Genomic DNA, 24105 nt, shown 5'->3' with positions numbered 1-24105 from the left:
TTCTCTGCCAAACCCAGGGTCACCTGTGGATCAGGATGTAGCTCTTAGCCATGCCCGCCTGTTGTGTTCCTTGCCATGATGATAATGGACTAACTAAAGCTCTGAAACTCTACGCCAGCCCCCAGTAAAATGTTTTCTTTTATAAGTGTCGCCTGGGTCATGGTGTCTCCTCACAGCAACAGAACAGTGACTAAGACCCCTGCCCCAACATACAACAACAGGCATCCTGCCATAAGTCACAGCTTCCTCTCACATTTTCATCTTGTTTTAGTTGACGGATCCTTTAGGCTTGTTCTGCCAATGGGACGAGCCAGGAAGCTACACAAGACCAAAGACAGGATGGAGGGAGGAAGAGAATTCAGCTAAGTAATATGACAGCTCTTGGTGACAGTGACAAGCAGAAAAGGAATCTCTTGAAAATGGGGATGCCAGGTCTGGTCACATTGCTTTCTGACCTGGGAGCTTTGAATATAGAGGGAGCAACTGGATCTTTCTGGTTCCGCTTCTAGTTTATTCCCTCCTCTTTTCTTCTTCCCTCTCCTCCTTTCTTCCCTCCTGTAAATTTTTTTTGTGGGTCTCCGTGTCAGTGTGTGTGCATGTATGTGTCTGTATGTGAGTGTGATGTGTGCATACATCTATGTGTAGAAGCAGGTGGCTCTCCCTGCGTGCAGAAGCCAGAGGAGTCGGGCAAGTGTCCTGCTTTATCACTGCCTCCTGTATTCCTTGGAAAGAGTTTCTCACTGAACCTGGAGCTAGCCTTGCGGCCAGTTAGACAATCCTCCTGTCTTTGCCCTGCATGCCACTGGGGTTCCAGGAGCACATGGCCATGCCTGGATTTTTAGATGGGTGGTGGGGTCTGAACTCAGGCTCTTGTGTTTTGCACAGCCCAGTTATCTTACCCACTGAGTCATCTCCTCAGCCTTGGTTCTTCTTCCTACTTAGTCTTCCTGGGTAGTCTTCCTCATCTCCATCTGTGGCTTTGTTTGACTTTGTTTTGTGACAGGGTCTCACTCTGCAGCTGCCTCAGCTTCTCAAGTGCCGGAATCACCCATGTGAGTCACTGTGCTTGCTCGGCTTGGTTACTTCGCTTCTTCTTCTTCTTGGTTCTGTTTTCTTTTCTGGTTCTGTGCCAACCCAGATTGGTCTTGCTAGAGCCTGACGCATGTCTTTGCCTGTTTTTTTCAGTGATAACTGGGCCTTATTGATCGATCAGCCTTCCATGGGAAAAGCAGAAGGTAAGTCACTCATTCACTCAAAACACCAACTGGATATTACACGAATATAGTTTGCTGTCATTTTCTTTTTAGAGGGATACAGGGGATGTTGAAATCATGAGAAAGACATTTTGAAGAGTATTATGGGAACTTCCTTCTGGCCTAATGGTAGCTTTCTCGGTGCGGATAGTTTAAGGGGAATGTTGAGTCAACGGCCACAGCTCTACCTGACAGAAAGGTAGCTCTGAGATGTCTAGTCATTCAGAACTTGGAGTGAACAAAAAGAAAGAGGAGAACCAAACCAAATTAAACAAAAAGCGAAAGCAAAAAAAAAAAAAACAACAATAACAACAAAAAAACAAACCCAAACCCCACCAAACCCTGTGAGCAAAGTTCTGAGCTGCTCTAAAACAGGCCTCTTTCACCTGCCTGTAAGGGGAGGCGGGGCTGGGCCATCTGCTGACTCCTAAGCAGCGCAGTCAGGCTAGGCTGAAATGAACTCATCACATTTGGGTTCGTATATTGTTCGTAGCTTAGAGCTGCAGGTGTCCCCTCACCTGTTATCCCCGAGCTGACCTTACACAGGCAAAGCTTCCCTGTGCATCTGAAAGTGTCCACCGTCAGCCCAGCCTTTGTGACCCTCCAGCACTGTGGGAGGAAGGCAGTACCTTGGGGCTTGTGTTCTGTAGACTGCAGAGCCAGGGCTTGAGGTCTTGCCCTCTATATACCTTTCCAGTGCCTTTGATATTTAAATCATGCCTGTCTTATTATATATTTATTGATTTAATTGGTTATTATCAGTGTGTGGGGGTATGCACATGCCGTGGGTCCTGTGTGGAGGCCAGAGGGCAGCTTCAAGGAGTGGTTCTTTCCTCTCCTTTCATTTTAATGCGGGTTCTGGGGATTGAACTCAGGTTTATAGGCTTCTGTCGGTCTTAGTGCCCTCTCTTGTCTTTTTTGAATGTGGAAATTGAAGACATAAAGGTTGTAGTGAATATGTCATGTATTGGGATCCTTGACCCCAAGTAGGGAGTAGGTGAGGCCTTGTTTCCTTGTTAAATGTGGCGAAGGACCGTCCAGTGTCAGTGAGGTAAGCTCTGGGTCACAGCAAGTGAGGACCAACCGAGTTCTCTGTGGGAGTGCCAGTTTCCGTGGCTGCTACTGCTATTAATAGTGCTTAGAACAATGCAAGGCCACAGCATTGTCACAACCAACAGATAGGAGTAGCACCTGATCGCCAGACTCAAATATTACAATGACAGGGAGCCAGGGATCAACCTTATGTCCCAGCGCTCCGCACCCTGTCACCCCACACCATGCCCCCCCACATCAAGCTACCCAGTGCCACATGTTCTCACAGCACCAATTAATCGTTAGATCCCACCCGTGGGGGCACCCCATTACATAAGGCCACCTTAATCCTTCCCACCGTACTTTATCATATTTTATTCCAGACCATCCTGCGTCACGCCGTGTCGATAAACCACACCATTTCATCCCATACCGCACAAGTCCACATCCTACAGCTCCACACCATGCCACTCCTCACCGTCCACACCACGCCCTTCTGTCCTAGGTTATCCCACGATGTGATGCTGCCATGCCCCACAACACCAGGCTACCTCATCCCTTGCCTTCTCACTCCTGGCCACCCAGTCCACGTCATTCTCCACACCATCCACATTGGTCCTGTCTCATGCAATACGACGCTATGCCACATCATTATTTTGTCTTCCAGACAGGGTCTCTCTATGTAGCCCAGGCTGGCCTTAGATGCATGCCTCAGCCGCCTGAATTTTGAGTAGATATAACCTACCGCTCCGGTTTACACGGCCATGCCGTTGTATATCATGCCTCTCACACCAAGCAGCCCACGTTATATACCCACCCCATACATCCCATACCATACATTTTATGCTACACCATACTTTACCATACATCTCATAACGTACGACTCAACACCACACACTCCACACCCCGCTAGCCTGTCCCGAACATCCCATACCACACTCCCACGCCATTTGGTGCTGCACTATTCTACACCATACATCCCACACCACAGTCCACACCACAGTCCACACCACACATCCCACACCACAGTCCACACCACAGTCCCACACCACATCCCACACCACAGTCCCACACCACAGTCCCACACCACAGTCCCACACCACAGTCCACACCACAGTCCACACCACAGTCCACACCACACCCCCACACCACAGTCCACACCACAGTCCACACCACAGTCCCACACCACAGTCCACACCACACACCCACACCACAGTCCCACACCACAGTCCACACCACACACCCACACCACACATCCCACAACACAGTCCACACCACACACCCACACCACACATCCCACAACACACATCTTACACCATACATCCCACACCACAGTCCACACCACAGTCCACACCACAGTCCACACCACACATCCCACACCACAGTCCCACAACACAGTCCACACCACACACCCACACCACACATCCCACAACACACATCTTACACCATACATCCCACACCACAGTCCACACCACAGTCCACACCACAGTCCACACCACACATCCCACACCACAGTCCCACAACACAGTCCACACCACACACCCACACCACACATCCCACAACACACATCTTACACCATACATCCCACACCACAGTCCACACCACAGTCCACACCACACACCCACACCACAGTCCACACCACAGTCCACACCACACACCCACACCACAGTCCACACCACAGTCCACACCACAGTCCACACCACTGTCCACACCACACACCCACACCACACACCCACACCACACACCCACACCACAGTCCCACAACACACACCCACACCACACACCCACACCACACACTCCATCCTCCATATATACACCACACGTCTGTGGCACACACACAGCACCCCAATTCTACGCCACACATCTGTAACACACATCTGACACCACACGTTCTGTGCCACATGGCTACTCCATCCATTCCACACCGCAAAGCCTACGTGGTACATTCTTCACCACACACCTACAACACATACCCCACGCCACACATTCCATACCATACATCCCACATGTTGTATCCCACAGACCCCACACTATGCCATCTTCTTCCATACACTTTATACCCCTGCTCTGGGCCACACCAATTCACATCCTGTACCCAACCCGCTTCGTTCTACATGGCATGCTCCGTACCACGTTATTCTCTACCACATATCCCACACCACGACAGAATATGTCTGCCACGTCAGCCTATCCTGTTTAGTTCCTCACCTCTGGTTGCCAGAAAACAAGAGCCAGACACGTGGAAAGTGCCTTAGTTAGCCCACTAAATCTGGAGGCTCTCAGGGAACAGCAGAGAGAAGGCAGGTGCTCAACAGTTCCCCCTGTCATTGGCAGGTACCGCTTTGTTCCCTGCGAGAGTAGGCCTTCTTGGTGCTAACTGTGAGAATCGCAGGTGACAGAGGGCAAAGTCAACCATGTCTGGGTGTCTGCTGGAATTAAACAGCAGTACCTATTGTGGGAACGAGCTGGATTGATTCTGAGTCTGTTACCTGCTGTGACACAGGGGCCCTTGGCTTCACACATTGGACATGGCCATAGGGAGAATCAGACAAAGATAACGTTTAGAAGGAGGAGCATGGCATGGCCTAAGTGAAGGAGCCTTGAATCCAGTGCTCGTTTAGCCCTGGTATGTGGTTCAGAAGACCAGGTTATGTGTTTGTGTCTTAATCCTGGGAGCAGGAAGGAGGTGTTTCATTGCTGGACATGCGTGTTGGAGAAGCTCCGATAGGTAAGGTGAAGGTACAGCCATGGAGGATCAGCTAAGGTCACACGGTCTGAGGACCACTGATCGTTCTTTCTCTAGGTCCCAGGTGAACTGCCCAGCACCTGCACCACCGACTGTAGACAGGCAGAAGGTGTGGCACCTCGGGCGGTCCACTTTCTGTGTCTCTGAGATACTCTCGTCTGCTAACTATCAGGTGATAGTAATAAAACCCCTGAAAGTTCACAGACTCTGGGCCAAGCTGTCAGGGAGGCATTTATAGTATGGGCTCTTAAATGGACAGCCCTGGGCCGCTGAAGTCTGGCATGGCCCTTGTGGGGAACAGAGATCCCCACAGGACTGCTGGCAGCTGCTGTGGGCGCTGCACATGAAGCAGGGGGAGCAGAGGATGGGCACTTCTTACACAGGGAAATGAGTGTAGGCAAGGGCCAGGGGCTTGAAGGGAGTAGGGGAGGGTGGGGCCGAACTAGCAACTAATTCAGCCCAGTGGGTCCCACAGGGCAGACACAGTAGCCACCCCTGCCTCCTGAAGCTCCAGTCAGCTTATCTATCATCTGCCAAGGGTAGGTTTCCATTTTGCAAACATCATGAGTTGGAGAAGGGAAGCCACAAACCATTCCAACCTAGGGCTGACAGCCATGTTGGGTGTGGCACCCGGGGGCATCAGGGGAGAGTGTCAGAAGCCAAGAGACCCTTGAGCCCACGCTGCTCTCCTTTGAGAGCTGCCAGTGCCTGGAACAGGTAACCTTGCTGGGGTCAGGAGAGAGCATGGCCAGGAGCTTCGTCTCAGCCAACAACGCTGAAGTGGTGTGGCTTTGGATATCAGGGGTTTCTCTCCTTGGGCATTTTTGAATGGAGCAAGACCGAGTGAGGCAGTGACTCAGACAGAAGGCTCCTTACTAGGCGGACACACGGGTCTGCACTGAGCATCCATGCCCATGTCTGGGCTATGGACACGTCTTCCTGGTGGTCATTGACATTCTCAGCACGCACCCCAGCCCGAGCTGCCCTGTCAGCTGTCCCTTGGGAGCGTACACAATACATTATTTACTCGGCTGTCAGCCTTCCTGGAGACCGATAGACAGCAACCACAATAAAAGCTTGTGGGAGCCTTCAGGAAGGGCCCCACCATGTCTTGGATACTGTTCCAACCCACTGACCACACGGTCCTTACTCCCTTCTAGTGAGAGAAGCACCTTCCCCACTCCTGTTGTAGCCGTAGCTGCCAAAGCCCTTGGGCTTTCTGAGAAGCAGGGACAGTTGGAAGGGCCTGGTTGACCTGACTGAGGCCCCCTCAGTGGGAGGGAACCTTGTCTGGGACTAGACAAGGTTCCCCAGGGCATGGACAAGAGCCCCGCGGATGGATGGCACTCGGCTGATTAAATGATTCGACATTGCCGTGTGCCTTGAGCTAATTAGTATGAACAGCACCAAGTGAGCCAGGGAGCAGACAGACCCTGGCAGGCAGCCAGACCCTGCTGCCCTCAGCACCACCCCCATCGAGTTCTCCCACCCCAGGAAAGAGCACATGCTGGACAGTTGCTAACTACCTAACCACCCCATAAGTTACTTTCCTGCCCGGGCCTCCCCTGTCTAACAGAGGGTGGTAGCTCTTGATCCGGCGTGAATGCAGGGTGCCCTGAGCCGTCAGCCCCTTGGGCTGTGTACTCACCATGAGCCCTGCAGAGTTAGGGAGGCAAGAACACCGGTGGGGTTGCTGGCAGTGATCACTATGTTGCGCCCTTCTCCCCTCTAGCCTCCATGGCCATCTGGAAGGTCAAGTCCCAAACAGCAGTCACAGTGGAGCTCCTGGGAAGGCTACCTCAGAGTGACTGTGGCAGGATGGCCGAGGAGCTGAAGGCTGACCCACCTGCAAAGACAGTGCATGTTGCAGGCCAGTGCCCGGGTACACTCAGGGGGTACACTCAGAGGGTACACTCAGGGAGCATCTAGTTCCTTTCCAAGTGTGCCCCTTTCTGGCTCCTATCAACCTGGCCAGCCTGTTGGAGTCCCTGGCTCAGGCTCCATCTGAGGCATTCAGAGAGGTGGTGATAATCATAGCTTTGGGACTGGAGGAAACCCCCCTTCTGGCAGCCAGAAACCATCCCTGGAGTAGTCCCTACTTCCCATCCCGATGTAAGAATGCTACTTGGTTATTTCAGGCTACACAAGCCAGACCAACATTATCAATTTAAATCAAGAGAATCAAATAAACCTGAATAAATCTCCCAGTCCCCGGGCAGACCTGGCAGGCAGAAGCTTCTGTTGCTTGATGTGGCTGGACCTTGAGGGCTAGCATCTCCCACATGGGCATCCTTGCCTGTGCTGGAACTATGTGGTCTTGCTAGAGCTCCAAGCCCTAGACTTACCCAAAGTTATTCAGAATCCACCTTCCAACACCAAGAGTGACCGAACCCCTCCCAGCATTTCTGCCCAGAAATGGCCCTCATGAGTGGACACTGTGGTGGGCCGGTGGCTTGACCAGAAGCACCACCCCTCCCCTTCCCTTCTCAGACACCAGGAGGAAGCCACCCAACTTCTCACCTATTTCGGTAAAGGCTGCTGAAGAGGCACAGGTCTCACGCTTCTCATAGGCGAGATGTGGCATGTCCCTCGTGCTAGGGAACAGCGTTCTATGACGAAAGGCATCCGACTGGAGCTTGTGAGTGGAGTTATCAACAGATTGCAGGGCTGCAGCCTGGCCAGAGCACTGCGCTGGGGACGGAGCTCTGCACCCGGAGGGAGTGAGTCAGAACCCAGAAGAGCAGGCATCCAATGCGCTCTCTGCAGGCCGTTTCCAGCTCTGGGTTGGGGGACGCCAGCCGCCTGCGCGCCTGATTTCTGCAGTAGCAGCCAGGGGAATGAAGGACCGGCCGGGAAGCAGGAGCTGTAACCATGGGGACTGGGGGAGGCGCGGACCGCGGCAGCGCCGCCGCCGTACCCTGGCTCCCTGCGGCAGAGCGGGAATGGTTCTTCCCAGCCCGGCGGCCCCGCTGCCCGTCACACTGCAGAGTCGATTTAAAGAGACAACCGACTAGGGTTTGCTGCCTGCTTCCAACAGATTCAGACAACTCACATTAAAGTATCTCCCCCAAAAGGAGGACAGGACGATGTTATTTCATTTTTTAAAAGAGATCGCTGTCTGTTGAGGGCTCCAGGAACAGGAAGGAGAAAACGGAAATTGATTATGGAAGAATCTTCACAATCCTGGTATTAAAATATTTCTCAAATCCAAATATGCCCAAACTGAGGTGAAGTCTATCTGAGCATGAGTCAGCAGGGCTGGTCCTGCCTGTGGACAGAGCCTCTGTGTCTTCCTTAACCCCATTGTTGAACCCCTTCTCCCAGCCTGGGCCAAAAGAACTGAGTGCTGAGAAAGAAAGTGTACAGAGTATGTTAGAGACCAGAGCACAGGGTCTCAGCTGTGGTGGGATGGCCTGCCCCACTCTGGCTGCCTGAGGGGAGGGCCAGGTTCAGGTCTAGATTTTTCACAAGGTTAATCCCTTTGGGAGATGTCGGCATGGCACTTTGATTGAGAGACACCTGTTTGGGGGTCACTTTACTTCCTCGCCACCTGACTCAGCTCCACCCATCTACTCTGCTCTTCCAAGGGCTCTCAAAGTTAATGCCTACTCCAGAGGGTCCCCAGGTTCTTGCTACCCTAGAGTTTAAAGGGTAGAAGCTAGAGTTCCTGCAGAGAGGTTGGTAAGAACCATGAAGGCAGAATTAGAGCCAGAGACATTGTAGCTCCTGGTTTTGTAAGTCCTGTGGTGTGTAACTTCTGCGTGGGGTGTGGCCAACTGTCCTCTGTCCCACAGCTCAGTGCGAACATGGAGATGAGCCCTGAGCTTCAGAAAGAAGACCCAGAGGGGATTCTGCCTGCTCAGCCCCCATAAGTCATGGAGACCTCCAGGTGTTCTGAACTCTCTGAGTGGCTTCTCCAGGGTCTAGAGCCCAGCCAAGGTCCCTTCCTGATAGACCCTGGCTGACAGTCATGGTCGAGTGGGCAGATAAGGGGGCAGAAGGGAGAGTAGGCAGTAGGGGTGGTATTGGGGCTCTGAACTAGTGCAGACTCGGACACCTGCCTCCTGCTCAAGGCTCCAGCTTCATCACAGGTGGTCCAGGACTTCAGGCTATTCTGTGACTCTATGCACATTTGAGCGATGTCTCTCAGTCTCTTCCTGGAGTGTCCAGAACCAAGAACTGGTTTTTATATAGTAGTTGGGCCCTAGCCCAACTATAGTTTTCAGAATCAAAGCCCAGGACCTGGGTTCATGAATACTGGCACTGGACTAGTGACTTCCACACACTCATAACTGTCAAACACACCACTCTGTAGCTTGCCAGGGCCTAGGGTTGGAGCTGCCCAAGGAGGGCATCACTTGAGATCTGATTTCTGGGGTAGCACTGGAGGTAGAGGTGCCGTGATGGCCTACATGGTGGTCCATGTTCTTTATCAACACAGAATAGTTTTTGTGTGGCAGTGATTCTCACCCTTCCTAATCTGCCACCCCTTTAATACGGTTCCTCATGCTGTGGTGACCCCTAACTTTAAAATTATGCCATTGTTCCTTCATAACTATAATTTTGCTACTGTTATGAATTGTAATGTAAATATCTGTTATGCAGGATATCTGATAGGCAACCCCAAAGGGGTTTCAACCCACAGTTTGAGAACCACTGCTCTATGGGAGGGGAAACTGAGGCACGGCATAGTCAGATATGCTTCTGGTCACAGCTTTTGCTGCTGCTCTGGGAGTCACCCTGTCCTACTTGCTAGACAGGTCACACTTGCCTCTTACTGGAAGCATATTTGGTTATGGGGTTGCTTTTCCTACTTAAAGAAGCCTGGCATTGTGGCTCAAGCCTCGGGTCTCTTGTCTCTCAATACTTGAAGTAGGATAAATCACCCTGAAGTTAGGAACCTGGCCCCAGATGGGCCTGGGAGATGTTTGCCATGAGCCCAAGTGTCCATGCGTGCATGGCGCAAGTTGCCATGAAGCCTGACCACTCCTTTCGGTTGCTCCTCTGGCCACAGCCCAATCTCTGGGCGTCTGGGGTACAGTCATCTCAGAAAATCTGCTAATTCCCCAAACTGGTCACAGAGGAAAGTGCAGGGAAAGGACAAGGTTGGGACAAAGAACTTAAATAACCCCCAATCTGAGGCTACTAGGATGCAGGCAATAAGGCCCTCACTGAGGACAAGCAAAATCCCCCAATGTACGGAAGTGCTAATTTCTGCCTCATGGGTGTGGCTCTCTGCTCAGGGCACAATGCGGCTCACAAAAGTTCCCCAAGGCTAATGCTCGAAGAGATGCCAGCAGGGGATAAGAGTTTCTGTCTCTGTGACAGTCACACAGGACAACAGGGATATAAATGTCTGTCTGGAGTCTCTGGCACATGCTGATACTGTTGCCCTTGAGGGTTTTATCTCAAGAAGACCTCAGCTATAGTCTTCAGGTCTGTCCACTACAGGCAGGTCATCCTGCCTAGTCGTCCCTGGCCATCTTCCTCATGTGTTGCGCACAATAAAAGAACGCTAGCGCACACAGCATCTACAGAATCCCCTCTCTGTAATAGCTCCATGTGTTTTGGCTGAGACAGGACAGCAGCCCCTGTGGATACACAGCATGGACCATCACACCAGGCTGTCACTTTCCTAAAGGGCCAGACAGCCCCTCTCTCAGGCTCCGTGGGCCACGTCCTCTTCACAGCCCTCCACCCTGCTGGTGAAGACAAGTTCTCTGCAAAGGGCTGGCTGGGTGCCAACACTGGAAAAATACATAGTTCTCACGAGTTATTTTTTATTTTTTCCCCCAACCTTTTAAACCCGTGAGAAAGGATGCCTTCTCATGGGTTGTATGTGATGAGCTGTGGCTGTTTTGGCTCTGTGGCTATTATCCCAAGAAACGTGTCCTCAGGACTTGGCCACATCTCCTAGGTTCCCACCATTGTTGGCACAGGGTAGCGCCTAGCTACTTCACTGCTTCCAATGCAAACATGACCACAGACACCCTCTCCCAAAGGAGCGCCAGTGGACAGCTCCAGGGTTGTGTGGCTTGTTTAAAGCATAGCCCTAGGTCTCTCCAGCAGAGGGACAATTCTAGTTCCCCTGCTGCCCTCCGGTTCTGCCTCTCTTCTAGAGAGGTCAGGTTTTTTTGGACTGTGAAGAGATCATCCAGCCAGTCTCATTGACTGAGTTAGTGACTCTGGCCTCCTCTGAAGTGTTAGGATCTCAATGAAAGCTGTGGCCTTCCCAGCAGCCTTTGAACCTGGCTTATTGATGCTGTAGAGACATGGATACTGACTCCAGGCAGTTGGGAGTTCCTGCTAAACTTCAGTGGGCTTGTGAGTACTGCCTGGATGGGGATAGACTCTAGAGGGGTCACAGTCCACCCTATGCTCAGAAGGAGAAAGGTTGGCTGCCTTGCAGCGGCTTACAGGAAACCCAAACATCCCGAACCCAGGGCCACAGGAGGCCAGGCTTCTCTCTGTATTGCTTGACTTCAGGGATCTACAAACTGTTAGCTGGAGAACAGGAAACAGTCCACTGAGGAAGGAGGTTGAGATTGAGTTATGCACCTGGTGAGTGGAGTATAGACTGACTGACTATCTTCCCTCTCTCGGAGAGGCTGGGGTTACAGAGGATGTGGCAAGGTACTTGTAAGAAACATTTAATCTTAGAATAGGGATGGCCTTGGATGACTGACCGCTAGTGCCCTGGATAGATGCACCTCTTTGGAGTACTTGAGTCTTCAAAGTTGTGGGTTTCCCAGCCATTTTGTGGAGACCAAGAAAGTGGAATGAGAAACCTGAAGATATGGAAATGGCGGCTCTGAGGCATGCAGCCTGGCCCTAGAGGGGGTGGGTCTGTGGCTCTGGCCTCTCAGTGTGCAGCATCAGGGCTGCAGAGCAGAATTAAAAAGGCTCTTGTGTTGCTGTGGAAACCAGTCATCTCCCCCCTGCCACAGCATCAGTCTGAATCTGTACAGACCATTCCTAACAGATTCAAGCCAACGAACTCATTCTCACCTCGAGGGAAGCCGAGTTTGAGAAGTGAATAAGGAAATCACCAATGTACAGTCCTCTTCTGTTACTGGGTCCTTGACAAAGCTTGGTTGGACCCTTGAGGAGCCCAGGGCTGGTCCAGCCTCCATCACAGCCTCGCGGAGGACAAGGAGATAATGTGCAGTTTCTGCTTGGTAACAATCAGACTCTCTGGCATTCCACATGAACCTAGAAGGACTCCTGGGCAGACACAGGGCCCTGGCTTGTCCAGGTTGCAGTGAAGAGAGCTCAGGCCCTGTTGGTCTTGGAGTTGTGAAGACAGCATGTTATGGAGTTATTTATCATCTCGTCCCCTGATCCCAAGTGCCTGGTGCCTCACTGAGCTCTGCCTCCTGAGCTCCAGAGAGACCCATCTTCTTCCTTCAGAAGGCCACTCTCTCTCCTTAGAGCCCTTTGGTTTTGGGGGATGTTTGGTTTGGTAGGGAGAGGGGAGCACTAACAAGGCTGCCCTGTGGAGAACACGTGCCATTCTACCAAGATCAGAGGGTAGCAGGGTATCCCGGAACACACACAGCTCTCTGCTCCTGTTAGCTCCATGGTAGATTCTAGCAGAGCTACATGGTTTCTTTGCCCACCAAGCCCACCCACACTCCAGACAGAGAGCCTGGTACACTGGGCCCAGGAGCAGAGGGTTGGGCATGTATGGAAATTTTGCTTATTCTGCAGGCACTAGGGAGCCATGGAATGATGTATCCGAGGGAGAGAGTAAGAAGCAGGTTTCTTCTTAGTTGTCATGGTGATGGGTGATATGATACAACTTTGTGACTCTCAGCTCCCTCACTTTATCCCCTGAGGCCTCATAAGCTTCAAACACAGCCTTCTGAAATCCTTACTGATGGGACACGTTGCCGTGACTTGGCACACTGATGACCCATGTCTTCAGCCCTGGAGAAGTACGGAGTAAGGGAACAAAAATTGGCCACACCATGGATTGAGCGCACAGCCTTTTCCAGGGTCCATGCATCCCTTCCCCCCGGTGACATACCCAGCTCCTTCAGGAAGGTAAGAGGTTAATGGAACTGCCTCTGTTGATACCGAGACGCACCTGTCAGTCTGTTCTCGAGGCACAAACAGACCTGTGGTCTGATCCCTAGCTGCTTGCCCTGATCTCTGATGCACCTGGATGGCCTAGGTAAAACCTGGTCCCTGTCCATGGACTTGGGTCTCCAAAGGAAAGGGGAGACCAAGTGGTGCCTGTTGGAGAACACCAGCCTCACCGGTCACCAAAACATGCTAAGACCAGCATCTCTCATCTCCCAGGACCAAGGTGTGGCCCAGACATGGAAACACAGACAGGATGAGGACGCTTCCCGGGAGCCGCGGAGGCCTCTGGCACTGCATAGAGTCTCAATAAGAGCAAATCACAGGGGAGATAAGCAGCACACAGTGCCCGTCCTCACAGGCTAGACAGATAGCAGTGACTGCTGTGGCAGATAGCAGGGCACCAGGCATTTGCAGAACAATGGGATGCTCCAATATCTTCCATTTTCAGGAGTTAACCTGGTCCTCAGGAGCATTGATAAACACAGCATTTCTAGCCAGACAGGCTAGGACTTTCTGCAACAAAAATCACACTCCCTACTGCTTCCTTCATCTCAAATGTGAGTTAAAGATGCAACAGAGATATCCAGTTACCCAGATGGCTTTAAGTTTCAGGGACCGCTCTGGTCTCCAGACCCCAGTAATGAACCAACAGCCTGGCTTTCATGAGACGATGCCACCTCATAGGGTGAGGGTGTTGGGGGCTAGTGTGATGTGGGCAGCAGTCACCTTTGTGAGCCTTCTATCAGGAGTGGATGTGGCTCGAAGGCTTGTGGACAACCATCTCAGTGGACAAGCTTCCTATACCTTACTCCTGGCCTTCTTTCTTCTCCTGCCCAGTTCATCCATCTGGTCCTTCCTGATTCCCAGTTCATCCATCCTCTTCCCTGACTATTGTCAGACATGAAGAGGACATCAAGGTCGGGTCCAGTTGCAGTCCACGGGGCACCTGGCCTGGGGGGCAGTGAGTGGACAGTTCCTCATAGGAGCCTGCTCAAGAACTGTCCATGGTGCTGCCTGGACGGTCTGATGTACAAGCTCCTCTTCCCATTGGAGACTTTCCATCTACCAGCTAGATTATAGCTGCAGCCTAAAGCCTCCACCCTCTAAGCATTCTGGGTGCTGCTAACCAAACCCTGCCTGGACTGTTCATCAGTGTGACATGTGTTTGCTAGCTGCTTGCCCTCCCGGGGGGGCCTGGCTCTTGCAGTATCCTCTGGCAGTTGGGCCAGAGCGATTTAACTAAATTAGATGTGGTGGAAAGCAAGTTGCTCCACCTGGCAATTTTGTTAAAGTAATTATTTATTTAAAAATTAATGTTTCTGAGTCACTGGTTTTTCTAGCATTAGCAATTTTGGCACAACCCAGGGCAGTCTTCTACTTCTTTACATTGTGAAATAATTCTTTCTCTGGTTCAAAAATATCTTTAAGCCTAAAAATATCATTATATTTTTAAATTTCTAATAATTTTCCAGCCAGTCATTTGTGCTTGGAGCTCTTGGTGGGAGAAGAAGTTGGAAGATCTTAAATCTCCCACTCAGGGATGGGTTGGAGTCTCCTGTATGCCCACTCCGGGGAGCGGCAGCAAGTCACGCTATGGAGGGCAGTACTGCTGCTCTGTGAGCCCTCACCACAGGCATCATGAGTGTTGTGAGTGTGAATATGTGTGCTAGTATGTGAGAAAATGTACAAGACAGCATGTATGGGCAGACCGTGTAAAAGCATTTAAGAAAATGCCTGCTCAAATGATTGAGTGTGAAAGTGTGTGCAAATGTGTCTCAGAGTCCAAGTGTGTACAAATGCACCTCGATACAAGTGAGCTCCCGAGCACACAAGCCAGTATGTGGGTGTGTCAGGATGCTACCATGCACAAGCAGGTGAGTGTGTCAGTGTGCAAACATGCAAGCTCAGGGGGATTTTGCGAGTATGTGGATGTATATAGTTGTGAATAGGTGAGTATAGGTGTGGATGTATATGGCCATGTGTGTAAATATGGATGTATGCAAATGCATGAGTGATATGGGATGTCCTTCTGTATATGGGTTTCTTTTATTGGTTGATGAATAAAGCTGTGTTGGCCAATGGCTTAGCAGAGTAAAGCCAGGTGGGAACAGAGACATATCAAGAGAGTAGGCAGAGTCAAAGAAACGCCATGTAGCTGCTGAAGGAGAAAGACGCCAGAACCTTACCAGTAGACCACATCCTTGTAGTAATACATAGATGGATGGAAATGGGTTAATTTAAGATATAAGAGCTAGGTAAGAATACACCTAAGCCATTGGCCAAACGGTGTTGTAATTAATGTAGTTTCTGTGTGATTGTTCAGGTCAGGGCCGCCGGGAACCCAAAGAGCAGTCTCCGTTTGCAAAAGAATATGAATGTGTGTGTGAAGAGGCAACTGTAAGTGTATGTAAACATGCAAATGTGGATTTTTGCAAACATGTTAGTTTGAATTGTGTGATTGTGGGAGTATGAACATGCACATGTGTGTTTAAATGTGCATGAGAGTGTGTGTGTGAATGCATGTGGTCATGCAAATGTGAATAAATGTGTGAGTGAATGTGAGAATGTGGATAGCACAAGTGTGTGAATGAGTGTGTGGGTGTGAATGTGTGTGTATGAGTGTGTGGGTGTGAATGTGTGTGTATGAGTGTGTGGGTGTGAATGTGTGTGTATGAGTGTGTGGGTGTGAGTGTGTGTGTATGAGTGTGTGGGTGTGAGTGTGTGTGTATGAGTGTGTGGGTGTGAGTGTGTGTGTATGAGTGTGTGGGTGTGAGTGTGTGTGTATGAGTGTGTGGGTGTGAATGTGTGTGTATGAGTGTGTGGGTGTGAATGTGTGTGTGTATGAGCATAGAGGAGTGGATGATGTGTGAGTGGGAGTGTAAATGAATATCAGTGTGTACAAACATGTAAATATAAACATGTGTGAGTGTGGTGTACACATTAGTGTGAATGTGAGTATCTTGGCTAGAGTTTCTATGGCTGTGATAAAACACCATGTTAAAAAACAACTTGGGGAGGAAAGGGTTTATTTCACCTTATCACTATGGGTTGATCACTGAGTGAAGCCAGGGCAGGAACTCAGGGCAGGAATGTGGAGGCAGGAACTGAAGCACAAGACCTGTAGGACTGCTGCTTATTGGCTTGTCTTTGTGGCTTGCTCACTCTGTTTTCTTATGGCACCTAGAACCACCAGCCCTAAGGTAGCCTTACTCACAGTGATCTAGGCCTTTCCACATCAATCATTAGCTAAGGCTTGTCCACAGTTCAGGCTGGTGAGGGCATATTCTCAGTTGAACTTCCCTTTTTCAAAACGACTGTAGGTTGTGTCAAGTTGACATAAAACTAGCCAAAATAATTGATCCCTTGTCAACTTGAAATCTAGAGAAGTCACTATTCAGCTAGAACTTTTCCTTTCTCATTTGTCTCCAAGATGGCATGCTAATATTACTATCACAATAAACAACACAATTGATTGTGAAAGTCCTTCTTTAAAGTCCAGTTTCTTTAGAATACCCAGATACTTTGGATGTTCAAAGCCTCCCCAGGATATCCCAAGTCTATAAAACACCCATAGTCTCTAAAACTACAAAAATCTCATCAAACATCTTAATTCTCTCAACTGTGGGCCCCTGTAAAATAAAAACAAGTCAAATACTTTCTTATTCCAAGAAGGAAGAACCGGGATACAGTCTCAGTCTGAACAAAGCAAATCAGATCCTAACGGTGTAAATAACCCACTGCCCAATGTCTGGGATTCACTCACAATCTTCCAGGCTCCAGTGGTCTGGACAGTTAGCATCACTTCTCGAGCCTGTTACTGAAGCACACACAGCTTGCCCCGAAGGCTCATGCTGGCTCCACTCCATGGCTGCTGCTTCTGTCCTGGGCAGTCATTCTGTAGTATAGACAACTCCAAAGTGTTGGGGTCTCCTACTGCAATTGGGACACACGAATAATATCTCCTGTGCTGTCTCCAGTGTCTCTATCCATGCCACACAGTGCCAACCCTCAGCTCTTCTCCATGAGCCCTTCATGCCTTCAAAACCAGTACCAAATGACTACCAAGTTCAGCTGCAAGCATGAAATGCAGCTTTGACCACCTCAGGTTCTGTGTGCTGAGCCTGAGGACATACTTTCAGAAGGTTTTACCTCAACGAAGCTGGTCTATTTTTAATTATAGTAATTCCCCAGTCTCAGCGAATCAGCGAATTCTAGAATCAATTGTTTTAGAAAAGTTAAGGTTTTACTCCCATGGTGCTGGTCTCCGTAATCACAACAGATTCTTCAGGTCCAGCTGACCAGACACTCAGATTCTTAATACAAGATGACGCACAACTGACCCTCAAATCTTCCTCTAAAATGACACAAGCCAGGTCCCCACTGTCTGTGTGTGTCTTGATAATCTTCTCTACTAAGATGCTACAGAGAAGTCCACTAAGTGCTGAGCACTCAATGGTTTTTACAGCTCGAAGTTCAGATGCTACCACAATCTTCCCCCAAACATGGTCAGGTCTGTCACAGCAATATCCTGCTCCTGGTTCTCATTTCTTACTTAGGGTTTCTATGACTGTGATAAAACACTATGGCCAAAAGCATACTGGGAAGAAAAGAGTTAATTTCATCTATAGCTTATGGGTCCATCACTGAGTAAAGTCAGGGCAAAAACTCAGGGCAGGAACCTGAAGGCAGGAACTGAGCAGAAGCCCTTAAGTGTGCCCTTATTGGCTTGCTCTTTGTGGTTTGTTCAATCTGTTTTCTTATGGCATTCCAGACCACTAGCCCAGGGATAGCAGTGCCCACAGTGACCCGGGACCTTCCACATCAATCATCAGTCAGGGAGTGCAGCAGAGACTTGTCCACAGGCCAGTCTGGTGGGGACATTTTCTCAACTGAGGTTCCTTTTTTTCTAAACGATGCTAGGTTGTGCCAAGTTGGCATAAAACTAGTCATCACAGTGAGTGTGTATGTGTGTTTGCACACAGGTGTGAATATGGATGACTGTGAGGACAGAAGTATACTTATGTATGTGTGTGAATGTGCTCAAGAGTGCAGATCTGAGTGTGTATATGTGAGTCATGTGCACATGTGAGTGTGCACCATTATATGGGTGTGACCATTTATGAACATGCTGGTCAGATTGTGTGTGGTTGGGTATTATAGGGGTATGTGAATGTATGTGGGTGTGAGAGTATGCTCATATATGTGCGTCAACAAGTGTTAATGTGTGTGGTTAGTGTCAACATAAGTGTATGTGTGGGTGTGAGTCATGTGGGTATGAGTGTGGACATTAATATTCATGAGTGTGTGTGAATGTGTGTGAGTGTGCATGAATGTGGTTGTTACTGTACATGAGTGTGCGAGCATACAGGTATGAATGTGTATGAGTGTGCATGCATATGGTGTTACTGTACATGAGTGTGCCAGCATACAGGTGTGAATGTGTGTGAGTGTGCATGCATATGGTATTACTGTACATGAGTGTGTGAGCATACAGGTGTGAATGTGTGTGAGTGTGCATGCAAATGAAAACCTTATGGGTTTGAAGGTATGCACATGTGTGTGCTTGTAACTGTGCCAGCCTGGGAATCCTCTGCACTGACTATGCCCGTGAAGCCATGACTGGTCACCTGATGGAAGATCACCGCATGTTTTGCTGCAGTATTTTTAGACATCTCTTTCCTCCTGTTCACTGTCAGGTTCAAAATCCAATAAAAGTAGTTGAGACAATAAACATAAAAAATGAATAGTGGACACATTTAGGTTGGTATTTTTTCTCCAGTTAATTTCTTATTGTGGTTGCTTGGTTCAGTCCAGTATTTGCCCATGCTACAAAATTGGACTGAAAAAAAATTAAACTAATTTCAGACAAAAAGTCAAGAAGTAAGGGGAGAGCAAACATAATGGAAGCAGAAGCGTCACTCCTGACTTGTGCAGGATGCTCCAGCAGTACAGGAGGGACATTCTCACTGCTTCCCAGTGCTCCTGGGAGTAGGAGTTGTCAGAAGTGGGACTCTGGGGACGGGAGAGTGGGACCTGCTAGCACGGACACCTTCAGTGTCTGCAGGTGGCACCCAAAAACCTTGAAGGTGGCAAGGCAGGACTGAGGGGGATGTACCACTGGATGGGGACACCCTGTGCGGTAGAGTAACAGCAAACTCTCCCGAAGAGATCCAGCCTTCTTAGGAGCCCTGCTGTTGACCACGCTATCAGGATAGCCATTGGCATTCCCACCCTAGAGACTGGTAGAGAGCACTAATGAAATTAAGCCAGGGTACAGTGTGTGCAAGAATTAGGATCGGAAATGTCCCCAAGGCTTGTGTATGAGGGCATGAGTCCTAGTGTGCAGCCATGGTCAAAGGTGGGACATCTCGGGGTGGGGTGGGCACTTTACTAACGGGCAGATCCATTGATGGGGTCATCCTTGGCTGGTACGTTCCGAGGTGGTAGAAACTTGGGGTTGGATTTTATTAAAAAAGGAAGGTACCTGTGGGTGTGACTTATTCTCAGCCCCCTACCCCTCCATTCTTCTCCCTCCCTTCCTCTCTCTTCCCTCTTTCCTTCCGTGCCTGCTTCCTTGCTATGTGGCTGTTTCCCTATGCTCTCCTTGCTGTTATCTATCTCACACAGACCCTGAAGCAACGACATCAAGTGGCCAAGGACCGACACCTCTGCAGCCAAGAGCCCAATGGACTCTTCCTCCTTTCAGCTGATTTCTTAGGGTGTTTTTATCACAGCGGCAGACAGCAACACAGTGAAATTCCGAGGACTACGGGACAGAAAGCAGGTCAGTACAAGCTCGCTTCATGTGACTGTGAACTCTTTTTTCCTAAGTTGATATAGCTTGAATTTTAGAAGTTTAAAACAGTTAAAATCCTCATTAATTTAAAAATACATTTCACAAACTCCAAATATTTGACCGGTCAGGTCATGTGTTCAGCAGTTTTTCCAGTGAGCGCTGAGAAACCTTGGTGAGTAGCAGAGCTGCTGGGAGAGACAGTGCAGCTACTGTCTTCTGTACTCTTCCTCCTAGGGCTTGGTGAGCTGGTGCCCCAGGAGCAGACACCAGAAGCAACTGGTGAGCTGGAGGGAGGGAAGCTGGCAGCAGAAGTGGGTGAGGGATGAGGAGTCAGAGGCAAGACAGTCAGAGGCACTCCTGTGTCCTGCACCCTCATCATCCCAGCTATTGGCAGTGGGAGAGAAGAGGTTACCCTTGCCTCTCCTCCTCCAGCGCCTGAGGTATCATCACCCCAAAGGGCCATGTTGTCGTAGATGGCTCCTGCCAACTCCCTACCCTTATCTAAAGAGGACATATGAAGCTGGCTCGGTTGGGCAGGGCAGTGCACAGTGCTTTTGACAAAGCTTTGGTCACAGAGATAGCTGCTAGAAGCCTCTGCTGAGAGGCTTGGCGGGGGCCGGGGTCCCAGTCTCCTCCCTGCTATTATTGCTGCGGGCTTCCTGTGACTCCAAGAAGAGCAGGTCCCTTGCCACATTCCTCCAGGTGAGTGCGGAATCAGAGTTCGGAAGACCCATCCCATGCTTGGGAGAGGCGGAGAATCAAGGGAACTTTTTGGGATATTTGGTGCGTTTTGGAAGCTGTGGAGATATTTGAAGACTGACACGGCATATTTAGGCTGACCTCATCTAACTGTGTAGGAAACGGGTCTGTGAAGATCCACTCTGCCCAAGCCCGCCCCACCGTGGAGCTCTCCTCTGCCATAGGGCAATGCCTTACAAGAATCTTTTACTGGGAAAATGCCCCTAATTAACTTCCCATCCCCACTTCCCGGACAGGATTTCTCTGTGTAACAACCTTAGCTTTCCTGGACCTAGCTCCATAGATCAGGCTGACCTTGAACTCACAGATCCACCTGCCTCTGCCTCTGGGATTAAAGGCCACCCAGCCCCTGAACAACTTTTAAGTTTGAGGGCTTGATGCGAATTAATAACTACCCCCCCTCCATAGCCTGAAGCTCTCAATGTCTGGTGGGGTTCCCTGTACAACTTCTGAGCTCCAGGGTGGCAGCTCAGCCCCAAGTTCATGCAGAGTCTGCAAAGAATCTAGATGGGACAGCCCAGGGTCTATTCCTGTTAACTTCTAGGACTCAGTTCCTTCATCCTGGGCTCGCCCTTCTGTGTCTTTCTCCAGCAGGACCATACCAGGACACATTTACCTCATCACTGCTTTCTTTGTGGTCTGCAGTAGCTGTGTTCCCAGGAGATTCAAGTATCCCTGAATCTGATGAGTCCCTGCCTGAGGTCCTTGAATCCCTTCCTTCTTTGTCCCCACTGCAGCGTCCAGTGCTTGAGGTCTCATGCTTCCAGGGGGAAAAAAAGCATTCAAGAAACTGTAACCGGTGTAGAGGAATGGAAGGGCACTGTGAAGCCAGGATCGGAGGGCAAGATGGAGAGGCCGCTGTAATGCCAGGATGGGGCACTGGCAAGACCGCTTACCCTGACTCTCTAGCAGAAAGGGAAAGCTGAGAAGGTTTGGCCAGAGAGTACTGGGAAGCCTGTCTATCTCCAGGTGGAAGGGCAAAGGTTATGGCAGTCTAGACAGCCCTTAGCAAGCTTCATGCTTGATTAAAAAGATCTTCTTGGCTGAGTGTTGGGTAGTGCTATCATGGCTGTGTTTACAAAATAGCCATTACCTTTCTGCTATCATGCAGAGTATTTATAGGCAGTGAGGAAATGTCTGGGGTTTGTTTCAAAATAGCCTGTGAAGAGAAGGAGGCTTGACCGAGATTTGGGTGGCTGTGGTGGCTGCGGGTCTACTCTTCCTGTGCTACTTTCTCTGCCAGTGAGCATCATCCCTGAAAATGTCATGACAAAACTGAGCATGTGTCATAGGCTGTTGCACTCTCATCTCTGAGGTAGCTTGGCCTCTTGCTGAGGTGACAGAGCTGTCCCCACTGGCCACTGGCCCAGCTCTGCAGCCTGAACCCTGGTTTCTGTGGGAACCTTCAACACCGTGGCTCCCATATCCTGCCAAACAGAGTTAACATAGAGAGCTTACTGACCAAACCCTAGGCCTGCTCTTGGAGGCTCACTGGCTACCCAGTGGCCCTGGACCAGCATGGAATCATTTTCTTAAGGATTTGTCACCAATTGGTGGGATGAGGAGTGTAGGAGTGTATGTAATGAGCACGGGACACAATTAAAAAGACGCTGTTCCCAGGAGCAGTTTTTCCAGGTGAGCTTGTGGCCTCTGGTGGTAGAGATGCCCATTTCTGAGCAGTCTTCTTGGGCCCTGTAGCCTGGGCAGGTAGCTGCGGAGCATGCGCACAGTGGGTACAGTGGGAAGGAGGTCTGAAAGAGTTCTCCATCACCCCTGCTTAACGTCAGACTGTGAGAGAGAGTGCTTTCGGGTAGACAGTATTCAACTGGAAACAAACTTGAAAGGCATGACGTGCGACTCCGTAAATGTGACATTATGATTCTTACGTTCTCCACCAGGTGTAACAAACACACAGAGATCTGGCACTTGGTGTTGAAGACGTTGATGAGGTGGTAGAAGCAGCCAAATGGGACTGCCTTCCACCTTTGTGGGCGCTCCTGAGCCCCTCTATGCTTCAGCCCATCTCTGCCTCGGCTCCTGGCAGGTCTATGCAGGAGTTCCCGCACTGCCTCAAGGTTGCAACAGTGATGGATCCAGTTATCTTCTGAAAGTCAGCCCACTGTCCCTGCGCCTCTACCTTTTGGCGCCTTTCCCCCTGGCGACTCTACTCTGTAGTTACTCCCAGGAGAAGGCTCAGATGTGTCCTTGGCTGCCAGGACATGCTATCCTTAGTCTTTGGACGGCCCTTGTGAGACTCTCACCAGTGCCTGGGCCATACTTTCACCACTGTTGATGTGGCCTTTGGTCAGCTTAACATGGGCAAAGGGAACCTCAGCTGAGAAAAATGTCCCTATCAGATTGGCTGGTAGGCAAGCTTGTGAGGCATTTTCTTAATTAATGATTGATGTGGGGTGGTTGGTGCTACCCCTGGGCAGGTAAAAGAAAAATATACATCCCATGGACTGTATAAAAATGGTAGCTGAGCAAGTCATGGGCAGTAAGCTAGTTTGTAGTGTTCCTCTAAGGTCTTTGCTTCAGTTCCTGCCTCCAGGTTCCTGTCTTGACTTCTTGCCCCGACTTCCCTGAGTGATGGACAGAAACCAATGAAGAGAAATAAACCTTTCCCTCCCTGAGCTGTTTTTGATTGTGGTGTTTATCATATCAATGACCTTCATGCAGTTGGACTGTAAGCCAAGGACTTCTCTCCACTGATATACTCCCTGGCCTGGACAACCTAGTTCAGTAATGTCGCTCTAGGCTTGCAGGCCTGAGGCAGGAGCTAACCAGGCTTGAAAATTCTAGGGGACCTGAAAAGTAGACACAGAACAGAAATCCTGTGGTTTATCTATTGGGGAGAGAGAGAGAGAGAGAGAGAGAGAGAGAGAGAGAGAGAGAGAGAGAGAGAGAGAGAGAGAGAGAGAGAGAGAGAAAACATATTGTACTTTTGAAAATGCGAAAAGAAATCTACCTGTTCCCGTGTCCCCACTGTGTGTGCTGGCCGGGTGAACTCTTGGTGATGCACACTCCTGTGCAGTGAGAGACACAACCAAAGTCAACATACCTGGTTTCCCCCCTGACTGGTGCCCAGGGTGATACATTTGTGGCAAGTGCTGCCTTCTGGAGCAGGCAGGGGGTACTGAATCTGGGGCTCTCTGCCAGGATAGAGAGTGCAGAATGAATTGAGTACCTGATTTTTCTCCTCATCCTCTTTCACACCCCTTCCCACTCATCCTTTTCATCTTCCTCTCCACATTCTCCTTTCCTTCCCCTTCTACCCTCTTCCTGTCCTCTTCTCTCTTATTCTTCTTCCTCTACCTCTTTCTCCTTTCCCCTCTCCTCTTTCACTTCTTTTTCCTCCCTTCTCTCCCCATTTCCTCATCCTCTTTCTTCTCCTTCTTCCCCCACCTCCCCTTTCCTTTTCATCCATCCCC

At 50.0% G+C, this 24105-nt stretch overlaps 1 protein-coding gene across 4 annotated transcripts in view; it reads right to left on the bottom strand.

Moving 5' to 3' along the window:
* Nucleotides 1-8022, bottom strand: part of Adgra1 (adhesion G protein-coupled receptor A1) — a 40164-nt gene extending 32142 nt beyond the window's left edge. For 2 of the 4 annotated variants that reach the window (XM_075972669.1, XM_075972666.1), the window contains exons 1-2: nucleotides 7552-7975; nucleotides 6680-6877 (exon numbers count right to left, since the gene is read on the bottom strand). Coding sequence is in view for 2 of the 4 variants with exons in the window: in XM_075972666.1 (XP_075828781.1) it covers nucleotides 6680-6682 (3 nt within the window). In the remaining 2 variants the exon portion in view is untranslated. Of the gene's footprint in view, nucleotides 1-899; nucleotides 1215-6679; nucleotides 6878-7551 lie in introns of all 4 variants that reach the window. The other 2 variants (XM_075972665.1, XM_075972668.1) reach the window with 2 other exon arrangements.
* Between the last annotated feature and the right edge of the window lie 16083 nt (nucleotides 8023-24105).

The sequence above is a fragment of the Microtus pennsylvanicus genome, chromosome 5 (genome assembly GCF_037038515.1).
Source record: "Microtus pennsylvanicus isolate mMicPen1 chromosome 5, mMicPen1.hap1, whole genome shotgun sequence".
NCBI classification, from domain to species: Eukaryota; Metazoa; Chordata; class Mammalia; order Rodentia; family Cricetidae; genus Microtus; species Microtus pennsylvanicus.
This window is presented reverse-complemented; position numbering and strand designations above follow the sequence as displayed.